This window comes from Poecile atricapillus, chromosome 18 (genome assembly GCF_030490865.1).
Source record: "Poecile atricapillus isolate bPoeAtr1 chromosome 18, bPoeAtr1.hap1, whole genome shotgun sequence".
Taxonomy (NCBI): domain Eukaryota; kingdom Metazoa; phylum Chordata; class Aves; order Passeriformes; family Paridae; genus Poecile; species Poecile atricapillus.
The window spans coordinates 9,282,777-9,301,623 of NC_081266.1; the positions used below are offsets into that span (position 1 = coordinate 9,282,777).

The 18,847-nt window shown below is 42.2% G+C and overlaps 1 protein-coding gene across 1 annotated transcript; it reads left to right on the top strand.

The window, feature by feature from the left end:
* The first annotated feature begins 4,455 nt into the window (after positions 1-4,455).
* LOC131586087 (uncharacterized) lies at positions 4,456-17,680 on the top strand. Its single transcript, XM_058852825.1, has 4 exons — positions 4,456-4,515; positions 11,770-11,934; positions 14,939-15,169; positions 16,936-17,680. The coding sequence occupies exons 1-4, from the start codon at positions 4,456-4,458 to the stop codon at positions 17,344-17,346; spliced, it is 867 nt and encodes a 288-aa protein (XP_058708808.1). The 3' UTR covers positions 17,347-17,680.
* The last annotated feature ends 1,167 nt before the right edge of the window (positions 17,681-18,847 follow it).

An 18,847-nucleotide genomic window follows, 5' to 3' on the forward strand; every position in this document is an offset into this window, starting at 1 on the left:
AGGGAATTTGCCCATTCACGTGGGGTGTCCTAGAGAAAAAAACCTTTGGATCCGTCACATCCACACGTGCCAGATTTGCTGCTGATGCACAACTCTCACCCCTGGATCAGCTTCAGAGTGTCCTCTCCCTCACTGCTGCAACATTTCAGTCATGTGTGAAAAAAGCCAGTCCTGACTGAGGGAAACTCTACCAAAATTTCTGCAAAGACAAACAACGGAGAACAGCCCTATGGATTTTGTGACTGGAAAGGACCATTAATCTGATCTAACCCTCTGCAAAGTAAAAGCTGTATTTTTTCACTAAGGCAATACTTGCAGCCAAGGAAACTGTTTGAACACAGAGATGTTAAGACTGGTTGGTAATGTTTGCCTACAGTTTAAGGCTGTGGGTGCACAATGAAGACAAGTTCTGTTAAACAGATATTTAGAAGATACTAAAAATGTTTCAGTCTCAAGATTTCCCTCAGCAATTCATAGGTTCATTTGAATCCTGAGATTCTGTAAGTCAGATGGCTCACTGCTTCTGCTTATGATTTGAATGGCATCACCACGATTGCTGAGGAAAATAACTTTAAATTCCATTTTCAAATATAGAAAAGCCATGATGCCAATAAAATGCAATTTTCCAAGCGTGTATTACATAACTTGAAGTCAGCTTATTGGGGCACTGCTCGCTCCTCTCAAATACAAACAGTGCAACACTGGGCACTTTATGCATAGGGTTTACAGTCAATATTGCCTTAATAAAGTGAGGCTGGGCTAGAAGGAAACATTTGTGTAGGGGTGAAAACCCTGGAGGCCTGGAGATTTTGCCTCTGGAGTCATGGAGGATGTGGCAGGTGGAGGGGTGAGACAGGGCAGGTTTATTTTTTAAAGACAATAGCACAGTACCTGGCAAAGTGCACTGAATGGTCTTAGGAGGAATATAAAGGAGCCCCAGAGGAGGTTTTTTTTTGCCTCTGAAAGAATTTGTTAGCTTAGAACAAGAATAGTCCGACTGTGGCAGCACAATACCCAGAAAAGCAGCAGTAGGCAGGAACAGAACACAGGGGGAATGCTGCTCTACTGTAAAAATGTAGGCTTGTGCAGATGTGGAGATGAATTTATGAACACTGAAATACATGTAGGTTTTGAACTTGAACAAGTCCAGTTCTGTTCACCTTCATTAACCAACACAGAGAGTGGGAGCTATCCAGAGCCCACCAGGTCTCACACAGGGCTGGCTATGGGCTGGTTTAGCTCCTCACAGGCAGAAACAGCCAGGCTTCCTACTGCTGGGCTTGCTCACTCCTCAAAAAATACCAGAGACAAGAGAAACAGCCATTGCTGACATCCAGAGAGAGGTTTCTAGCATATTTCCTTGCCTGCTTCACGGAGAAGAAAAGGGAACAGTGGCTCAGCATTGGCTCAGGAGGAAGCCTGTTTTTGCCACTGACTTCATTGCCATGACTTCAGGCATGCCCTGTTTTCCTAGATAAGCAGCTAAACTTTCAATCCTCACTGATAAACATTTTTGCCCATTACTTCTTGTGGACAGAGTAACTCCTCAGGGGTAGAGGGGAGGAGAAACAAAGCCAAGTTATCCTGAACGTCATGCCAGTAAATGTAAAATGTTACTAGAATTCAGGAAAGCGTGCGTGGGCGATGAATTCAGAACCAATTTTACAGGGGGAAAATTTGCTGCAAGAAAAATAAACTCCTACAGTTCTGTGCAAAAGTACTTCCAGCTTTCCTTTTATAAAAGCTCTGAAGCTGTCATGTACCACTCCTGGTGATTAATGATTCTGGGATAGCTGATATGTGGGTGACAAATGAGTAATCAGCTTTAGGCTTACACAGACATCCAGCCTCTTTCCATTTCGTGTCCCATGCCGTGAGAGTACAAATTGCTTTCAAAAATGTTTGTGAGATGCGATGGTTTAAATGTGCTGGGACGAAAGGTGGAAGCCAATCTTTCCCCAATCCAAAGGGATGAAGTCTAAGCCTGCAGCACAGGGCTATAGGGATGTTCCCACCTACAGTACAGGTGGATTCTCTGCTGCCTTTTCTGGGATTTCTTTCAGCTTGAGCTGGGAAAGGGTTGGAGATCGTTGTTCAGTCTTAGCTGGTTCCCATCGTTCCTCTCATGGGCTCCCTAACTTTTACACTTTATGATTATCCTGATATAGATTTAAATGGAAAATATAGAATACCTGCCAACAACGCAGTGCCTGCCAGTGAAATAAAAAGCCACATTATCCTTTCAGAATATTATGAATGTGTACTGCTTTCCTTACTGCAGCCAACAGGGATGGGAATGGAGGTGCACAGGTAGGCAAGGCAGGGATGGAAAACAAGTGGGAAAAATATCACTTTGAGCTGAACAAAGTTATCCAGAGAGTATCAGTAACAGAATTAAATCAGCAGCTTGGCTGACAGAGGGGAGGTAACATTCAGGTGAAGTTCTCCTTAGTCTGGCACAGGAAAACAAAACAAAAAGCCATAGGAAAAAAGCTCTCATACTAACTATAGCTTATAAAGCATTTGTATTTAATTTTATATTCATAGAAAATTCTTTTGAAGTGAAAGGAAATTAGCTCTGATAAGCTATGTTCTCCTTGAGACTCAAAATTAGCTGAACACCTCTAAACAAAGGGTACTACAACTCAGCAGTAGTTTAAATTGGAAAGAGATGAGGTCTGTTCTTGTGGCACAGGGATTACTGTTGGATTCAAACATATTTGTTTTGAAAGGTGTTTGACAAATATGTTGTACAGAAAGTTCTGTTATTATTTCTTGTTAAACACTTTAATCTGTCACAGTCACAGTACTGCCTCAGCTCTAAATTCTAACTGCTCATTTTTAAATAAGTAATTCCCTACATAGTTGATATGTGTTGAATAAGAAAAAAAAAAAAAAAAGACAAGACAACAAACAGTGAGTTCTGTTTAATGATAGGAGTGATCTGGGAGATGAAGGTGAACAAAAATTAGATTTGCCACTGGTTGCAAATGAAGAAAACATTAAAAATAATAGTGCAGACAGAGCAAGATCAAGAGAATAAAAATAATTTCCAGAACCCTACGACCGGCTTAGACAAATGAAAAATATTTCCTCAGGGAGGGAGAGATCTATATCCCAGAGAAATGGGAAGATAAAACAAGCCCATGGTGAGACATGAGGTTGCTACAAGAGATGCCAATGAGAAAGGCCAGATCCTGGTGTCATGGGGCAGAAATGAAGTAGTTCATCTTTATAAGGCTTTGATAATAAACTATTTCTCTCAGGATGTTTTCTTAACTAGAATACAAGTTCAAAGAACAGTTCTCAGTAGGGTTGCTGGGGAGTGATTGATTCTTCAGGAGTGATTTATTGTTACTAAAACTTAGTTAAGGACAGACTAACAAGGACACGAGTCAATTGTGCAAATATTTAAGGGAGAAGACAGGAAGGTTCAAGAGGAATTATTTAGAACATTGAGCAAGAGCGTAAGTAGAAGTAATGAGAGCTAATTAAGGAGCAGAAATTGCAAGCCTCATATAATGAAATGCTTTCTTACACAGGGAGATGGCATGCTGTAGAATAATTGAAGGAAAAGTGCAGAGAGATTGTACAGTTGGAGAAATTAAAGATAGGCACATACAGACTTTTGTAACTAATTAAGAAATTGAGAAGAAAAATAGTGCAGAATGAAGACACAGATCACAATCTCACTGTTTCTTTACACATTTTTATATTCACTTACTATCTGGGCCCAGGCAAGGAGAGAAAAGAATTTGTATGTGGCAGAGAGATAGAAACAGAACAACAGCCTCTGCTTGTGTTTCTTTTCTCAAAGGCTAATTTATTTTCATGCCCTCTAACAGGCAGCAGTGCTCTTAATCCTGAGTGATTTCAAAAAGAAAGTGAAACGGGGATTTGTCTAAAGTATTTGTTCTCCTTTGTGTTTTATTCAAAAGAAGAAATTCTGGGATCTATGTTTCTAAGGGTCAAAACAAGATCATTCTTATCTCAGCCAGTGTCATAGACTTTGTGACTAAATGTTCATCTGAAAGTAACATGTTCCAAGCACAGCAGTAATACAAGGCTGAAAGCAGTGGAATTTAGTTTCCTTATGGGCTTGGTGGTGATTCTGAAATAAAAGCTTCTAAGACTTCTTTATGAAATCTACTCTCTGCATTCTTCACCCTGCACCAACATTGCTGATCCACAGGATAATAGAGCATGACTGAGCCTTGATTCTTGATTTCTCTCACCTATTAGAAAAAAACAAACAAAAAACCAAAAAAAACCCAAACCAGTGGAGTTAATTGTCTCAAAGATAGCAATGCAAACACATTGCCTTTTCTTTCAGGAAAAAAAAAATCTATGTGATTCTCACTCAGCTCTTTCACTGGGAGTTGTACGTTTATTCCATACATTCCCACTTCTGTTTTATATTCTTTTTTTCAGCCTTGGTAACTTTTTAATGCCCTCATGGTGCCACGTGGAGCACACAGTGATCGAGTCCCAGGCATCAGTGAAGATCCTGTGGATGTACAGACTCTTCCCCATTCCATTCCATTCTATTATTTTATATATATATATATATATATATATATATATATTTATATTTATATTTATATTTATATTTTATTGACATTATATCAAGTTGGGGTTGTGTCTCTCCTTATCTCTTTGTGGATCATCAGGACAATAAATTATTCTTTTTAAATGGGTCATCAGAGATACATTTCAGTGCATTTCTTCAACTTTCTGGTTTCAGAGCACCATAGAAATAAAGGCTTGAATAAAGGGAGAGAAACCCATGTGAGCTTCTGGGTATCCTAGGCCAGCTTTCATTTTATATAATTCATTTAAGCAGAGGTAGATGGGCTGTCCTCTATAAATGACTGAAGCAGATGAGAAGCATTTTGCATAATTCTTATAAAACTCTGGGTCTTTTGGGATCCAGTCCATTTTCCAGAACCATCTCCTTTAAAAAAATTAAAAAAACAAAACCAAAAATTTGTTTTTTTAAAATATTTAACAAATAATTCCTGCTCATTTTGAAAATCCCAGTATCTCTGTGCCTTGGGCTCAGTTTGAAACTGAGATGCGCTGGAATCACATTTCCATCTCATTGTGATGGATCACCTGCCTGACCACGGCTGTTTTGAACACCATGAATTATCTTGCCTAACCTCCAGTGGTCACCCCAGAATGGACCATTTTCCCTCCAGTTTCTGGTTCTATACACACATTTTGTCACTGGTGATGATACAAAGCAGCAGGATCAGCACAAACCAGCTGGGGCCAGGCACCAATGTGGGGGCAATTCAACCAAGCCAAGCCAGGAGATGTCCCCAATATGACAGAGTGAACCTCTTGCTGGTTTCCCCCTTGACAGGGCTACTTTTTCCCCATTTGACAGCCAGGACCCCTTGGAAATTGTTGGTTGACTTTTTAGAAATTTTGTGTCTCAGGACAGCTCTAACCCTATTTTTGCCAGCACAATTGTTCCCCCTCAGGAATGCTGCATAAGCAGCTGTTCCAGCCAGGCTGCTCCAGTCCTGGCCACTCTGCTGAGGGCAGGTTGATGAGGATGCTGAAGGTATTGGACATAAGCTATATTTGGATATTCACATCAATAACGTGCATAGAGCATCTTTACATTTTTAGCATGGTAAATGACAAAGCCATCTGGAGGCTCGCTCCACAGACGCTGTCAGATTTCTGAAAGGTAGAAAATGCCTGCTCAAAAAAATGCTCTCCAGAATTTCCGTGACAGCAAAATATTTCTATTGTCCTGCATTAAGTTGAGATAAATGCAATTTCTTCTTTGGTTGCCTTGCCACTGACCTCCATGGCAGTGATCTCTGTCAGTGTGTCTTCTGTCTTCATGCAGATACCCAGATAACCAAAAAAAAATTGGATCAGGAAATGTAAAAAAAAAAGAAACTGCTGCTGAAGAGAAGCAGTTAAATATTTTCAAATTTTAGGTAAAAAAGGCAGTTGTTTGGGGGAAGAAAAATGCCATATTTCTGCAATCACTTTTGGCCAGTTGCCTTCCAGTTTTGTCTTGCCGATAGCAGACAGTGCAGGGTGTACCGTAGTGACAGAGTGGGTTATCTTCTTTTGTAATTATTATTGAATTACTGCGATTGGGATTTTATTTTTAATTTTCTTCGAAGCAATTTGGGTCTATTCTGCAAGAGGAAAATGAAAGTAGCAGGGTAGAAGAGAGGTGTTCATGCCTTGGTATATGCTCAAAGGAAGAAGAAGGAAGGGTCTTGGTACCACATTAGTATTTGGGAAGCAACCATAACCACCCATTTTTCCTAAAGTTTATATATCCTGCTTTTGAAGGAGCCTCTTGCTTTGTAATACTAATTTCTCAGCTCTGCAAGCTTAGAAGTAGCCCAGAGGATGTTCTCTTTTTCCTGAGGCAGAGGCTATATTTGCTAATTAAGCTGCAGCTTTGACAGACAGGGTTTAGCCTTCCTCTGCTCAGTTACACAGGGACTCAGAGGAAGTGAAAAGCAGCAGCAGTGATGGTTCTTCCACGTTCCTTACTGGTTTTAATTTAGTCTAGAGGCAGCCAGTAATTTACAGAGGTTGCTGCAGTGCAAGGATGATTTCTTCTGTGGATTTTTTTTCCTAATCCTCCTTTATTGGATAATAATCAAATCCAACTAATGTCTGTATATAATATATAGATATTTTGTCTTGTTGAAGGTTTTTTCCTAACCACTTACTATATTGATTTGCTTTCAAAAGGTGTATGAATATCTTGATATTAAAAATTAAGAAATATTTTGTAGTCCTTTCTTCGCTATGTAAATAAAGTCTTACAGCAGTGTATGTAAGAGAAGAACATAAGGATGGTAAAGGATAGGAAGACTAAGAGAACTACTGAACACAGTGAATTATTTTTATTTGAGGACAGGAGCTGAAATGGGAGTCTTTCTAATGTCTGGATATATATATCCATATATATATATATATATCTTTATATAGATATATATTATTTCTTTTTCCATTGAAGAAAAGGAAGAGAGAAACTGAGATTTAAAAATGTCAAGGAAATTAATTTTTCAGGGAAGAAAAGTAGTTATTTATAGAGGAGGAAAGATGTCATTGGTTAATACAAGTTGATCATTTGTTTTTACTGTCAAAATTGTTGAAAATGAAAAATGGGAAAAAGAGAACAGCAGCTGGAACTATCAAATGTTCAGGAGCCATCAATCTCTAGGACAAAAGGTGATCTGCATGTCTAACACTAACAGAAACTGATGACATGATTTAAATTTGAGGCAAAAGTCTCCTAAAAAGAAAATTTTACGTTGCTTAGGAAGACGTGAGTTTTAAAAAGTTTTACAATAAATAATCCTTAAAATGCATATTTTAAAAATCATGTGAGTATGGCTCAATATTCATATTGGGTGCTAAATCACTTAATAGTTGAATATGTGGCAGATTTTTCAGTAGTTATGCCTATAGTAATGCTAACAAAGAATGCTTATGTTAGGAGAGCTGAGGATCATTAGTAATGATCATGGGAGAAAAGTCATTAGGATAAAATATTTCTTGTGGAAAAATTAATTGAATTTCATCCATTATATCCCAGCCACAGCTACTATTTTTAAAATTAAGTTATATAGGATGTAACCTATCTGTGTGGATTTCTGTAAGCAAATATCAACATTTTTTGGTTTTGGAAAATAAAACTGGAGTGGAAAATGGAACAGTCATAACAGATGCAGGCTCTGTATTTTAGGTTTTCAGTATTGAATTAGACATATGAAAAGAAGCAAATCCAGAGTATTATTTTCTCTCCCTCATTCTCCCTCATTCTTAAAGATTTTCAGCACCTTCTGCCTGACTTTAGAAGAAAATAATGTTTCCAAAGTAAATTCGTTTTTTCACATAAATACAGGCAATTGTAACTGAGTTCCTTAAAAAACATCTGTCATTATCAAGGTCAAGTAGGCTGGTCATTCTCTGAGAAGACAGTTCAATCATCACCTGGCTGTTGAAGAAAGAAAATACAGCCAGTTTCTAAATTCAATTTGAGCCAACTTCTAAATTCAGGTTTTTTTATTGGCAGATCAAAATCATCAGTTTTGTGGGAGTTTTGTCCCTAAGCATATCAAGAGAACCTATGGCATTTTTGGTGGGAGCTTGGTGTTACACCTTTACAGTCTTGCAGATTTTTATAGCTTGGATTTATTTGCAAACTAACACAATGAAAGTTTTAAGACAGTAATTTAAATTGGGAATAACTTCTCCTTAAGGAAGTAAAAGCCTTTATTTTTGGGTTAATGAAATTACTTCAGAATTAAACACAAATAGAATTCATTTTAAAACTTTAGGATTTTTCTGTTACCTTGATCACAAGTCCATTCAAGCCATAAAGGTTTTGTAAAGTGCAAAATTACTTTCCCAAGGTACCCTTTGATTTTCCATCTGCCCTGGACTATGGACAAAAATAATTGATTTTTTAAAAACTTTTAATAAGAGGGAATTTGCTGGATTTCAGAACTACTTATGAGTCTGCTAGAAATCTTACTCTGTTTCTGTCATGAACTATCAGAGCAGGTACTCTTTGCTGCAAAGAGAGAAGTTCCACCTGAATATGAGGAAGAATTTCTTTCCTGTGTGGGTGACCAGAGTCTGGAACAGATTGCCCAGAGAGGGTGTGGAGAATCCCTCACTGGAGATGTTCCAGAACCATCTGGATGCAATGCTGTGCCATATGCTCTGGGATGACCCTGCTGGAGCAGGGAAGTGGGGCCAGATGACCGCTGTGGGCCCTTCCAGCCTGACCCCATCTGGGATTCTGTGGTTTTGGTCAGGTATTCCTCATGTTAACCTAAATTTATAAATAAGCCAGGGCAGACTGAGTTAGAAGTGATCACTAAATGTGATACTGTAATATGACAGAAGTCATAATCCTTAGTAAGAAAAATATTTCTGATGTTTCCTCCATTTTTCCTTTATTCTCCATTCTCCTTTATTTATAACTCAGAAACCCTAGGAGAGGATTAGTTTGCCCAAAACTTGGGGGTTTTTTGCCTGCTATGTCTGTTGTCTTAATAAAACAGTTTACTTCAAATTCCACCTACTCATGATTTTAAAAGAGATTTTTTGCCACGTTAATCCAAGCCTTGTTTTTGCACTATTACAGTCAAACTGCCACTATCACTCCTTGTTCCTGCTAGGAAGTGTCTAGCAAAGTACAACTCTTTCCATTGCAAGTCTTGCCTCAAGAAATCCTACGGTTAAACAGGCTCTTCACAAGAAGAGAAATTCAGCTCTTGTGCCAATCAAAAGAGAAACCGACATAAACTCATCATATGAGCTTTTTTGATTGTTTGGTGGCATAACAGTGCCTCTGCAGATGGAAAACTGGGACAATAGTGGGATTTGGAGCAGCCTGTTTGCCTTTCCTCAGCAAGGGAGGAGGAAGGAGGGAAATGTCACCTCTAAAGTGGGGGAGAAAAGAAACAATAATCAGAACTACAATGTCTACTTGGAATTCAGGTGGCTGCACATCAAGTTACCTCTAACAGTCTGACTGCTGATTGCTACTATTCATGAAAAGGGGCTTTATTTTAGTTCTGAAATAATCCAGAGCAACAGCTCCCCCGTCGAGTTTTCCCGTCTGAATCTCTAAAATGTTCTCTTTTTTAATTTTCTCTCTTGACCCTCTCCTCCCACTCACCTCTTTGAACACAGATTTAAATACATTCAAAGAGATAGTGAGGAAGTAGTTTTCAGTCCATCTCATACAGCCAAAACACTGCTGCAAAGTGCCTCCCTTAAATTTTGGGAGGAATCAGCTGACAGAGGAAGGTTAGTTGGCTGAAGGCAAGGTAACATGAGAAAGAGCAGTTCAAAAGCACAGTGACAGTTTTACCTGACTCCTTTTCAGTTAATCACATCCACTTCTGGACACCCATGTCCTGTTAAACTACATTACCTTTGGAGCCTGTCACCTCAGCCTGGTTCCTTCCTTTGTCTGAAACAACTAAAATCAGTTGACCTTCAAGTTACAGTGATGTTTACCTATTCATTGAGAAGTGCAGATCTAGATTGCACTTAGGATCCTGGTTCCTTGGACTGGGACTTAGGGCTGCATTTCATTCTCCCTCCTGATTTTTAAGAGATGCTCTGTTTACTGTTACTTGTAATCCTCAATGAAGTTTTAGTACAGTCCTAAATCAACAGAGGTGGGTTTTCAAGTGGACAGTGTAAATTATAAATCCTGCATTAACAATGTGGCCACATTGGAAAATACCCTTTAGTTCCATTGCCCTTTAATGGCTCTCTTATGTTGGCTATTGAATCCCATCTATCTAAATCCCATGGGAATTTTAAATCAGATGTGCTTTGGGGAACTTAGCAATAGCAATATTAATCACTCCCATAGTGCTGACAATATGTAATGGTTTGAGTGGGGCATCCTTTGATGCTGTATGATGTTAATGGTAGCAAGAATCAGCTTTGCAGTAGACCACATCATTTGCCTTGAAGGATCACTTCAGATAACAAAAACCAGAGGTTTGTTGTGCAAGAACTGGTTGTTCACACACACAAGCACTGTTTTCCTTCCCAACAGAGAAATTATTTATTGCTAGGAGACAGCAGTTTCTTCTATCCCAGGGATATGATGTTGGTAATGCTGTAGAAAGCCCCACATTTCCAGACACATACTGTGAATAATCAAAATCTGAGAAATTTCTTCATCCTGAGCCAGGTGTAAAACTACAACAGGAGATAGAAATGCAAGTGCCTGTATAATCCTTTGGGTTCATTGGCTCCAAATGTTTTAAGTTCTCTTCTTTTTGCCTGTATTCTCATTTGCATCATGTCACTGCATTGCTTGGCTGCTGACAGGCAAACTTCCTGTCTAAAATGCTGATTATATGATCAAAATTATTGATATTTTGATACACTCCATTTTGTGCTTTCTGACTGTATACTGTGTAACCAACACAAGGGTTTGTATTTAATTATAAGCCAAGCATTAAGTGACACGTGCCTGCTCCGTAGTTTTTAATTTTTATGTTTCTTGTGTGTTCTTTTGAAGCCTCAAGTAATATCATGTGTTTCCTGAGTAATTGTAATCTGCTTTAGGAATGACTTTACAGCTCCTCAGAAGTTATCAGAAAATTCTCCACCCACCAGCACTGGCTGGTGTTGATGACTGAGCCTGGTTAATAGATTGTCTCTGATCTCGAGTTGCTGCCGTATAAGATGGAATATCTGGAATATCATTCAGTAACCTGAACTGGAAAATTAGAGATTGCAGCTGTGTGATGGGTGAGATCAGAAAGGCTGCTGTAAGAATCCTGTTCTGCCCATATTGCTGCAGGAAATGCTCCTGGCTCTTCTATAGCAATATGTTTTACAAAACACCCTTAGAAACCATCGGTCTCCCCAATATCAGCACAGATACTTGGGGGTTAAAATCAGTAGGAGCTTGCCATCTAAAATCCAGTTCCTATGCCTTGCTCTGGAAAGTGGAAAGGCCAGACTTTGTATCAGATTAAGATGAGTTAGAGTAGATTGAGGCTTAAGGATTTTTTCCATCAGAATGAAAATATTAAAGACAGATAATTTTACCTTGTCTCTGTGTTATTTAATTTTTATTTTCCTGATTCCATTTTAAGCTGAATTCTACTAATGCTTGTTATTCCACTGGCACTCCAGTTTAGCCCAGAGAATACTGAAAATGCAACATGTTTTTATGTCTGCTAAAAACACAGATTTCATTTGGTACTTTTTATTTGTTTTCTTTGCTAGAACATGGACACTCATATTTATGACCTTCTTATTTTCCAGCACCTCCCAGATGGCTCTGCCCCAAGTGCACACGCTGAATTTTATCTTCTGCCAGATCCTTATGAGGTCAGTCGAAGGAAAACAAGAACAGCTCCAAGAGGCTCTGACCCTACTTACAATGAACTTGTGAGTACTGTTCACTTTCCTCCACCCCTTCTTGTTTCATGGAATCATGGAAGGGGTCAGGCTGGAAGGGCCCACAGTGGTCATCTGGTGCCACCTCCCAGCTCCAGCAGGGCCATCCCAGAGCACGTGGCACAGGATTGTTTCCAGATGGTTCTGGGATATCACCGGTGAGGGATTCTCCACAGCCTCTCTGGGCAATCTGCTCCAGTGCTCAATCACTGCACAAGGAAGTTCTTCCTCCCATTCAGGTGGAGCTTCCTGGGTATCTGTTCCTCCTGTTGCCTCTTGTCCCATTTCTGGGCCTCATGGAGCAGATCCTGGTACATTCCCTGACCTCTTCCTGCAGATGCTGACAGACATGGATGAGGTCCCCTCTCAGCTGTCTCTTTTCCAGGGTGAGCCCAGCTCACTCAGAGTTTTCTCTTGAGAGACATGCCCCAGTCCCCTCACCATCTCCATAGCCCTTCACTGGACTCACTCCAGTGGTTCCGTGCTTTTCTTCATCTGCTGAGCTTGGAACTGAACACAGCACTCCAGATGTGCCTCACTAGGGCTGAGTAAAAAGGCAGGGTCACCTCCCTCAACCTCCTGTCAATGCTTTTCTTGATGCACCCCAGGATCCCTTTTTGGCCATGAGGGCACATATTTTTGCCAGCACAATTGTTCCCCCTCAGGAATGCTGCATAAGCAGCTGTTCCAGCCAGGCTGCTCCAGTCCTGGCCACTCTGCTGAGGGCAGGTTGATGAGGATGCTGAAGGTATTGGACATAAGCTATATTTGGATATTCACATCAATAACGTGCATAGAGCATCTTTACATTTTTAGCATGGTAAATGACAAAGCCATCTGGAGGCTCGCTCCACAGACGCTGCCAGATTTCTGAAAGGTAGAAAATGCCTGCTCAAAAAAATGCTCTCCAGAATTTCACTGACAGCAAAATATTTTTATTCTCCTGCATGAAGTTGAGATAAATGCAATTTCTTCTTTGGTTGCCTTGCCACTGACCTCCATGGCAGTGATCTCTGTCAGTGTGTCTTCTGTCTTCATGCACATACCCAGATAACCCAAAAAAATTTGGATCAGGATATGTAACAAAAAAAGAAACTGCTGCTGAAGAGAAGCAGTTAAATATTTTCAAATTTTAGGTAAAAAAGGTGGTTGTTTGGAGGAAAAAAAATGTCATATTTCTGCAATCACTTTTGGCCAGTTGCCTTCTAGTTTTGTCTTGCCGATAGCAGACAGTGCAGGGTGTATCGTAGTGACAGAGTGGGTTATCTTCTTTTGTAATTATTACTGAATTACTGCAGTTGGGATTTTATTTTTAATTTTCTTTGAAGCAATTTGGGTCTATTCTGCAAGAGGAAAATGAAAGTAGCAGGGTAGAAGAGAGGTGTTCATGCTTTGGTATATGCATAGCTCAAAGGAAGAAGAAGGAAGGGTCTTGGTACCACATTAATATTTGGGAAGCAACCATAACCACCCATTTTTCCTAATGTTTATATATCCTGTTTTTGAAGGAGCCTCTTGCTTTGTAATACTAATTTCTCAGCTCTGCAAGCTTAGAAGTAGCCCAGAGGATGTTCTCTTTTTCCTGAGGCAGAGGCTATATTTGCTAATTAAGCTGCAGCTTTGACAGACAGGGTTTAGCCTTCCTCTGCTCAGTTACACAGGGACTCAGAGGAAGTGAAAAGCAGCAGCAGTGATGGTTCTTCCACGTTCCTTACTGGTTTTAATTTAGTCTAGAGGCAGCCAGTAATTTACAGAGGTTGCTGCAGTGCAAGGATGATTTCTTCTGTGGATTTTTTTCCTAATCCTCCTTTATTGGATAATAATCAAATCCAACTAACGTCTGTATATAATATATAGATATTTTGTCTTGTTGAATGTTTTTTCCTAACCACTTTCTATATTGATTTGCTTTCAAAAGGTGTATGAATATCTTGATATTAAAAATTAAGAAATATTTTGTAGTCCTTTCTTCGCCATGTAAATAAATTCTTACAGCAGTGTATGTAAGAGAAAAACATAAGGATGGTAAAGGATACAAAGACTAAGAGAACTTAATTAAAATTAAAATACCACCTGGGCAGTTTCCATCTAGAATGGAATACTGCAGTGGGAAGAATCACCTGCCATTAATATTGTTCTGATTTCAACATCACGGATTTGCATTCAGAGAATATGTTTATTTCAAAAAACAGAGAGTGCCATTTATTCATTTTGTTACAAAATTGTGCTCTAGAGAATAAACGTAGTGCTGAAGTCTCTCAATGCTATAGTAACAAAAAAAGCCTGGAATGTTGCAGATTTTTTTGAGCTGTTATAGGTGGTTGACATAAAAGTATTACCTGTTGTTGCAGGCAGTCAATTAATTTTATTTACACAATTAGTTGGTTTGTTCCTGTTGTCCCCCCCCCGTGGTTCTGTGTTGGTTTCACCCAGTTGTCAATTATTGTAAACCCTAGCCCCTTTTTCCAGATTGTTCCTCATACATTACCCTGATCCTGCCCCCGAGCCCTATCAATCTATGTAAACCCAACCCTTTGATCCAGCAAGTTCCCTGCTTTTCATCCCTTACTCGAAGCCCCATTGGCATTATGACTGCCGCCCCTCCCACGTGTTATCCCTATTGGCCCCCAACATTGTAAACCCTCCCCCCAACTCCTCCCGTGAAATACCCTGATTGGTTCCTGAGTTTGTACCCTCCCCACCTTAAATTGCGGCGCACAGAGGTGCTGCTCGCTCAGTTTGTCCTACCTTTGACCTTTCCAGTCCCTTCCCCGTCTACTGTTCCTGTCTCCTACAATAAATCCGGTTTCTGGGAAGATTATTGGACTCTGAGCCTCCTCCGTTCCTCCACCGAGCATCCACAACGTGCTGAGACCGCAGTGCCTGAGGGCTTAAGAGCTCTGAAGGTTCGGTCTGGGACAAATAGCTCCCAGATCATTCCCCACTCCTGACGCTGCTAGCGGTCAGTGAGGCAGAGCTAGCCTGAGCTGGAAAGGCCGCGGAAGGAGCAGCGTTAACTGGCGCCCAACGTGGGGCCTCTGCAGCCTGTGGAGACCCCCGGAGGAGTCGACCCTGTGGATTACAAAGACTTGTGGGCGGCAGTTACCCCGGTTGTAGCAGGTCGGTTTTTGTCCGGCGGCACTCCCGGGGAAGAAGCGACAACCTCCGGTGTGCAGGAGACCGCTTCTGGGGCTCGGACGCCTTCCACAGCCCAAGTCAGGACCTGGTGAGTTTCCCCAGTGGGGGAAGGAGGGGTGTGTGTGTGTGTGTGAGTCCCCCTTGTGTGTTGTGAATTGGGTCCTGACCCTTATTTTCAGTTAAGTTTACATTTGCTGCTGGGAGGCGGTGGAACTGCGGAGCCAGGGGGGAATCAGAGATGGGCGCATGTTTGTCGGCTCCGCAGAGGGGGATTTTCCTCCAAGTTGTGGGTATCCTCGAGGGTGGGAATCATAAATTTTCGCGTGGGTTGGTCAAAAGGCTAGTACGTTGGCTGTTCCTGCATTTTCCCCATGTGTCCCCTGAAAATGTTATCTCAGTGATATTTTGGAATTCGGTTGGGTCCAAATTAACGGCTTTGGTGGTTCAGGGTGACAAAACAGCCGCCAAATTAATCCCACTTTTCGTTTTAATTCAGACTGCCTTAATTGAAAGAAAGGGAATGCAGAGGCAGCCAACGCAGCCTTCCCCAGTTTCTTCAGTTTCCCCAGTTTCCCAATCCCCATGCTCCTAAGTTGGGGGAGACCTGCGGAGCAACCCGTAGAACGCAGGGCTCCGAAGTCGGCAGCAGTCTCCCTGGCTCCCCAAGCCTCCCTCAGAACCCTTGCCCCAGTAGCCCTGGCCAAGCTGCCGGAGCCCTTACCCATTCCCCTGTTCCCCCAGTTGACAATCCAAAGTTATCCCCTTTCCAAGTTGCAAATCCCCAGTTTAATAAAGTTAATGATCCCCAGTTACTTTCCCAGAACCCTGGATCCCCTATTTTCCCTTGTCTCCAGTGCTCTCCTATGTCTCCCCATGCCCTGCCTGACCCTCAAAATGGCCCCCAAGGGGCACAAGATGGCGGGGACCGCATGGTCGAAACCTTCCCTTGTTCTCCTTCTTCCCAGAACCCCTTTCTTCCCACAAAGTGCAACCCCTTCTTCCCTAGCCCCTCCCTTCTATCCTACCCTGACTCCTCCCACCTCCCCTTGGGTGGTTCCTCCTCCTCGGGGGCGTGCCCCCAAAGTGTAACCTCCCAAAACCCCACCTCTTCCGGCTGCGGCTCCTCCCTCCAACCCTCCTCCTCAGTCGGCCCTCCAGCCCCGCCTCTTCTGGCTCCTGGTTCCCACGCCCCTCCTCCTGGTTCCCACGCCCCTCCTCCTGGTTCCCATGCCCCTTCTCCCAGTTCCCGTGCCGCCCCATCCGGTCCCCATGCTTTGGGGACCGGAAGTGACAGGCCTGAGGACCAGAACCCGGAACAGGTTGTGATTCCCTTTGCCGCACCAGTCAGTTTTCGAGGAAGGGGAGGGAGGTACCGAGAATGGGAACCCTTCTCCTTCCAGACAAAGAGGGAGCTGTGCAAAGCCCAGGAGGAGTTCAGCAGGAGAAGTGAATATTTTAAGGGCTTATTAAAGGCCACCTTCTCGGCGAACGAGATGGTTCCCCACGATTTAAAAGAACTGTTTGCCTGCCTCCTTTCCCCAGCTGACTATAGGCTGTGGAAACAAAGGTGGAAGAAATCGTTGGAGGCCATCCTTCCTGAGCTGTTGCGCAGCGAGGAGTCTTGCGGTTGACGCAGACGAGAATCCCCTCTCGATAGACCACCTGTGCGGTGAAGGGAATTGGGGGAAGCCAGAAGAACATGCCAGGGTTTTACCTTGGCCTGTCCTAATTAAAATAACAGAGGCCGCTGAGAAGGTATTTAACATCTTGCCGGGAGGGGAACCCCTGACCAACTTTTCAAATATCAAGCAGTCGCCCAATGAGCCCTTTACCATTTTTGTCAACCGATTACAGGAACAGATAGAGAGGCAGGTTGACAGACCTGAGCTGCAGGAGCAGCTTATCCTGGAGATGGCAAAGACAAATTGTAATGACATTTGTAAACAAGTTATTTTCAGCCTGCCTTTGTATCCACCGCCAACCTTGGATGTCCTCATTGATGCATGCGAGAAGAAAGTGCCATTAGTGGGGACGTCCAGGGCGCCATCTCTACCACCGGCGGCCACGAGACCACCGACTGCAGCAATAGCCCAGCACCCGCCAGGCCAACCTCCACCACTGTCTGGAAAACCTCTGCAGTGCTATCGCTGTGGGCAGCTGGGGCATATGACCAGGGATTGCCCTGCCGCGCATCCCTGCCCTGGACCTGCGAGGGGCAATATGGGGGGAAAAGGGGGAGAGGGAGTCTTTAATAAAAAAAACTAAAAGCGCGGCGCGAACCTGCCCCGCGTGAAGCAACAAATGGGGCAGGTATCGCGGTGGGGGGGAAAAACACCAACCGGACATGGCCTATTCACTGGACGAGACACTTGGTAACGACACGAGACATCCTCTTCCGGTCCCAGCACTGGACAGTAGTAGCTGTGGACCCGCTGGAGGAAAAGACAATGGACACCGGACGTGACAGTAAGTACATCGCCATCGGGGACACCAAGCACACCCCTCCGGAGATTGAGATTTCTCCGATCACCTTTCCGGGTGGTCCGGAGAACCTCATAAAAGTATTACCTCTATTGAGGCTCATCACAGGTAAAGTGTATTGGCCAAGGAAATCGTTGTTAGACAGAGAAATCTCATCCTGCACGCAGAAGCGTATCATTGCCAGTTCTGGAACTTGGATGTTAAAAGAGAATGTTTCGTTCCATTTAGGGCTCAAAGCTAATTAAAGGAGAAAAGAAACAGGATTAAAATATGATTTCTTTTTTTTCTACTCTATAACTAAGCTGCTATCACTAGTCTGAACTGGTAAAGAGTTTCTTTTACCCTAGGTATCTGTGCCCATTTAAACAAATAACTAAACTCCCACTGACTGTAGTGGGGCAAAAGCCTAAGATAGTTGGTGTCATCCCTTAAAAGAGAGAAAAATGAGACAAGGATAGCCAGGTTAAGAACTTCTGCTCAGCTTAAATTTTCCTATAGCCATACCAGTTTCATGCTTTTGTCAAAGTTTCTCCTTTCACAGTGCTGGAAATGAATAAATTCAGGTAGTAGAACGTTCACTTGACCAGAAATACAAAAAGAGAATGTGGAACAGGAGGGGTTTGCCTGGTCTTTAGCAATGTTCATACAGGGAAAAGAAATTCAGGGGCTGATTTAAAACAGCAGCTATCTATAAAAAAGAAAAAGGAAGCATAGAAGACAGAGGCACAGACAAAATGAGATCACAGAAAGCTTGTAGTCTGAGACATCAAGAAGATCTGTATTATAAAGATAAGGGAGTGCTCAAAGACAGCTACAAAGAGTACACACTTCACCTGTCAAGCAATTAAGGGATTACTCCTACCAGAGACTTCAAATGAGACGAGTGATGAAGTTACAGCAATTTCTTAAGAAAACCTCGTCATTAAGTTAAGTGGTTAAGGCTGGGATAGGGTTAACTTTCTTCATGTCAACCCCTATGGTGCTGCATTTTGGATTTTTGACTCAAACAGCACTGACTACACCCCAGTGTTTGAGCTATTGCTGAACAGGGCTTCCACAGTGTCGAGATTTCTGTCTTTCTCACTGCAGAGCAGCCTCCCCATCCCAGTGAGGGGGCTGGGGGTACCCAGGAAGTTGGGAGGAGGCACAAGTGGTACAGCTGACCCCAGCTGGCCAAGGGGATGTTCCTTACAAATGGTGTCATGCTCACAGCTGGGGAGAAGGAGGAAGGGAGGGCATTCAGAATTGCAGTGTCTGTCTTCCCAAGTAACCTCAGAGCTCCAAA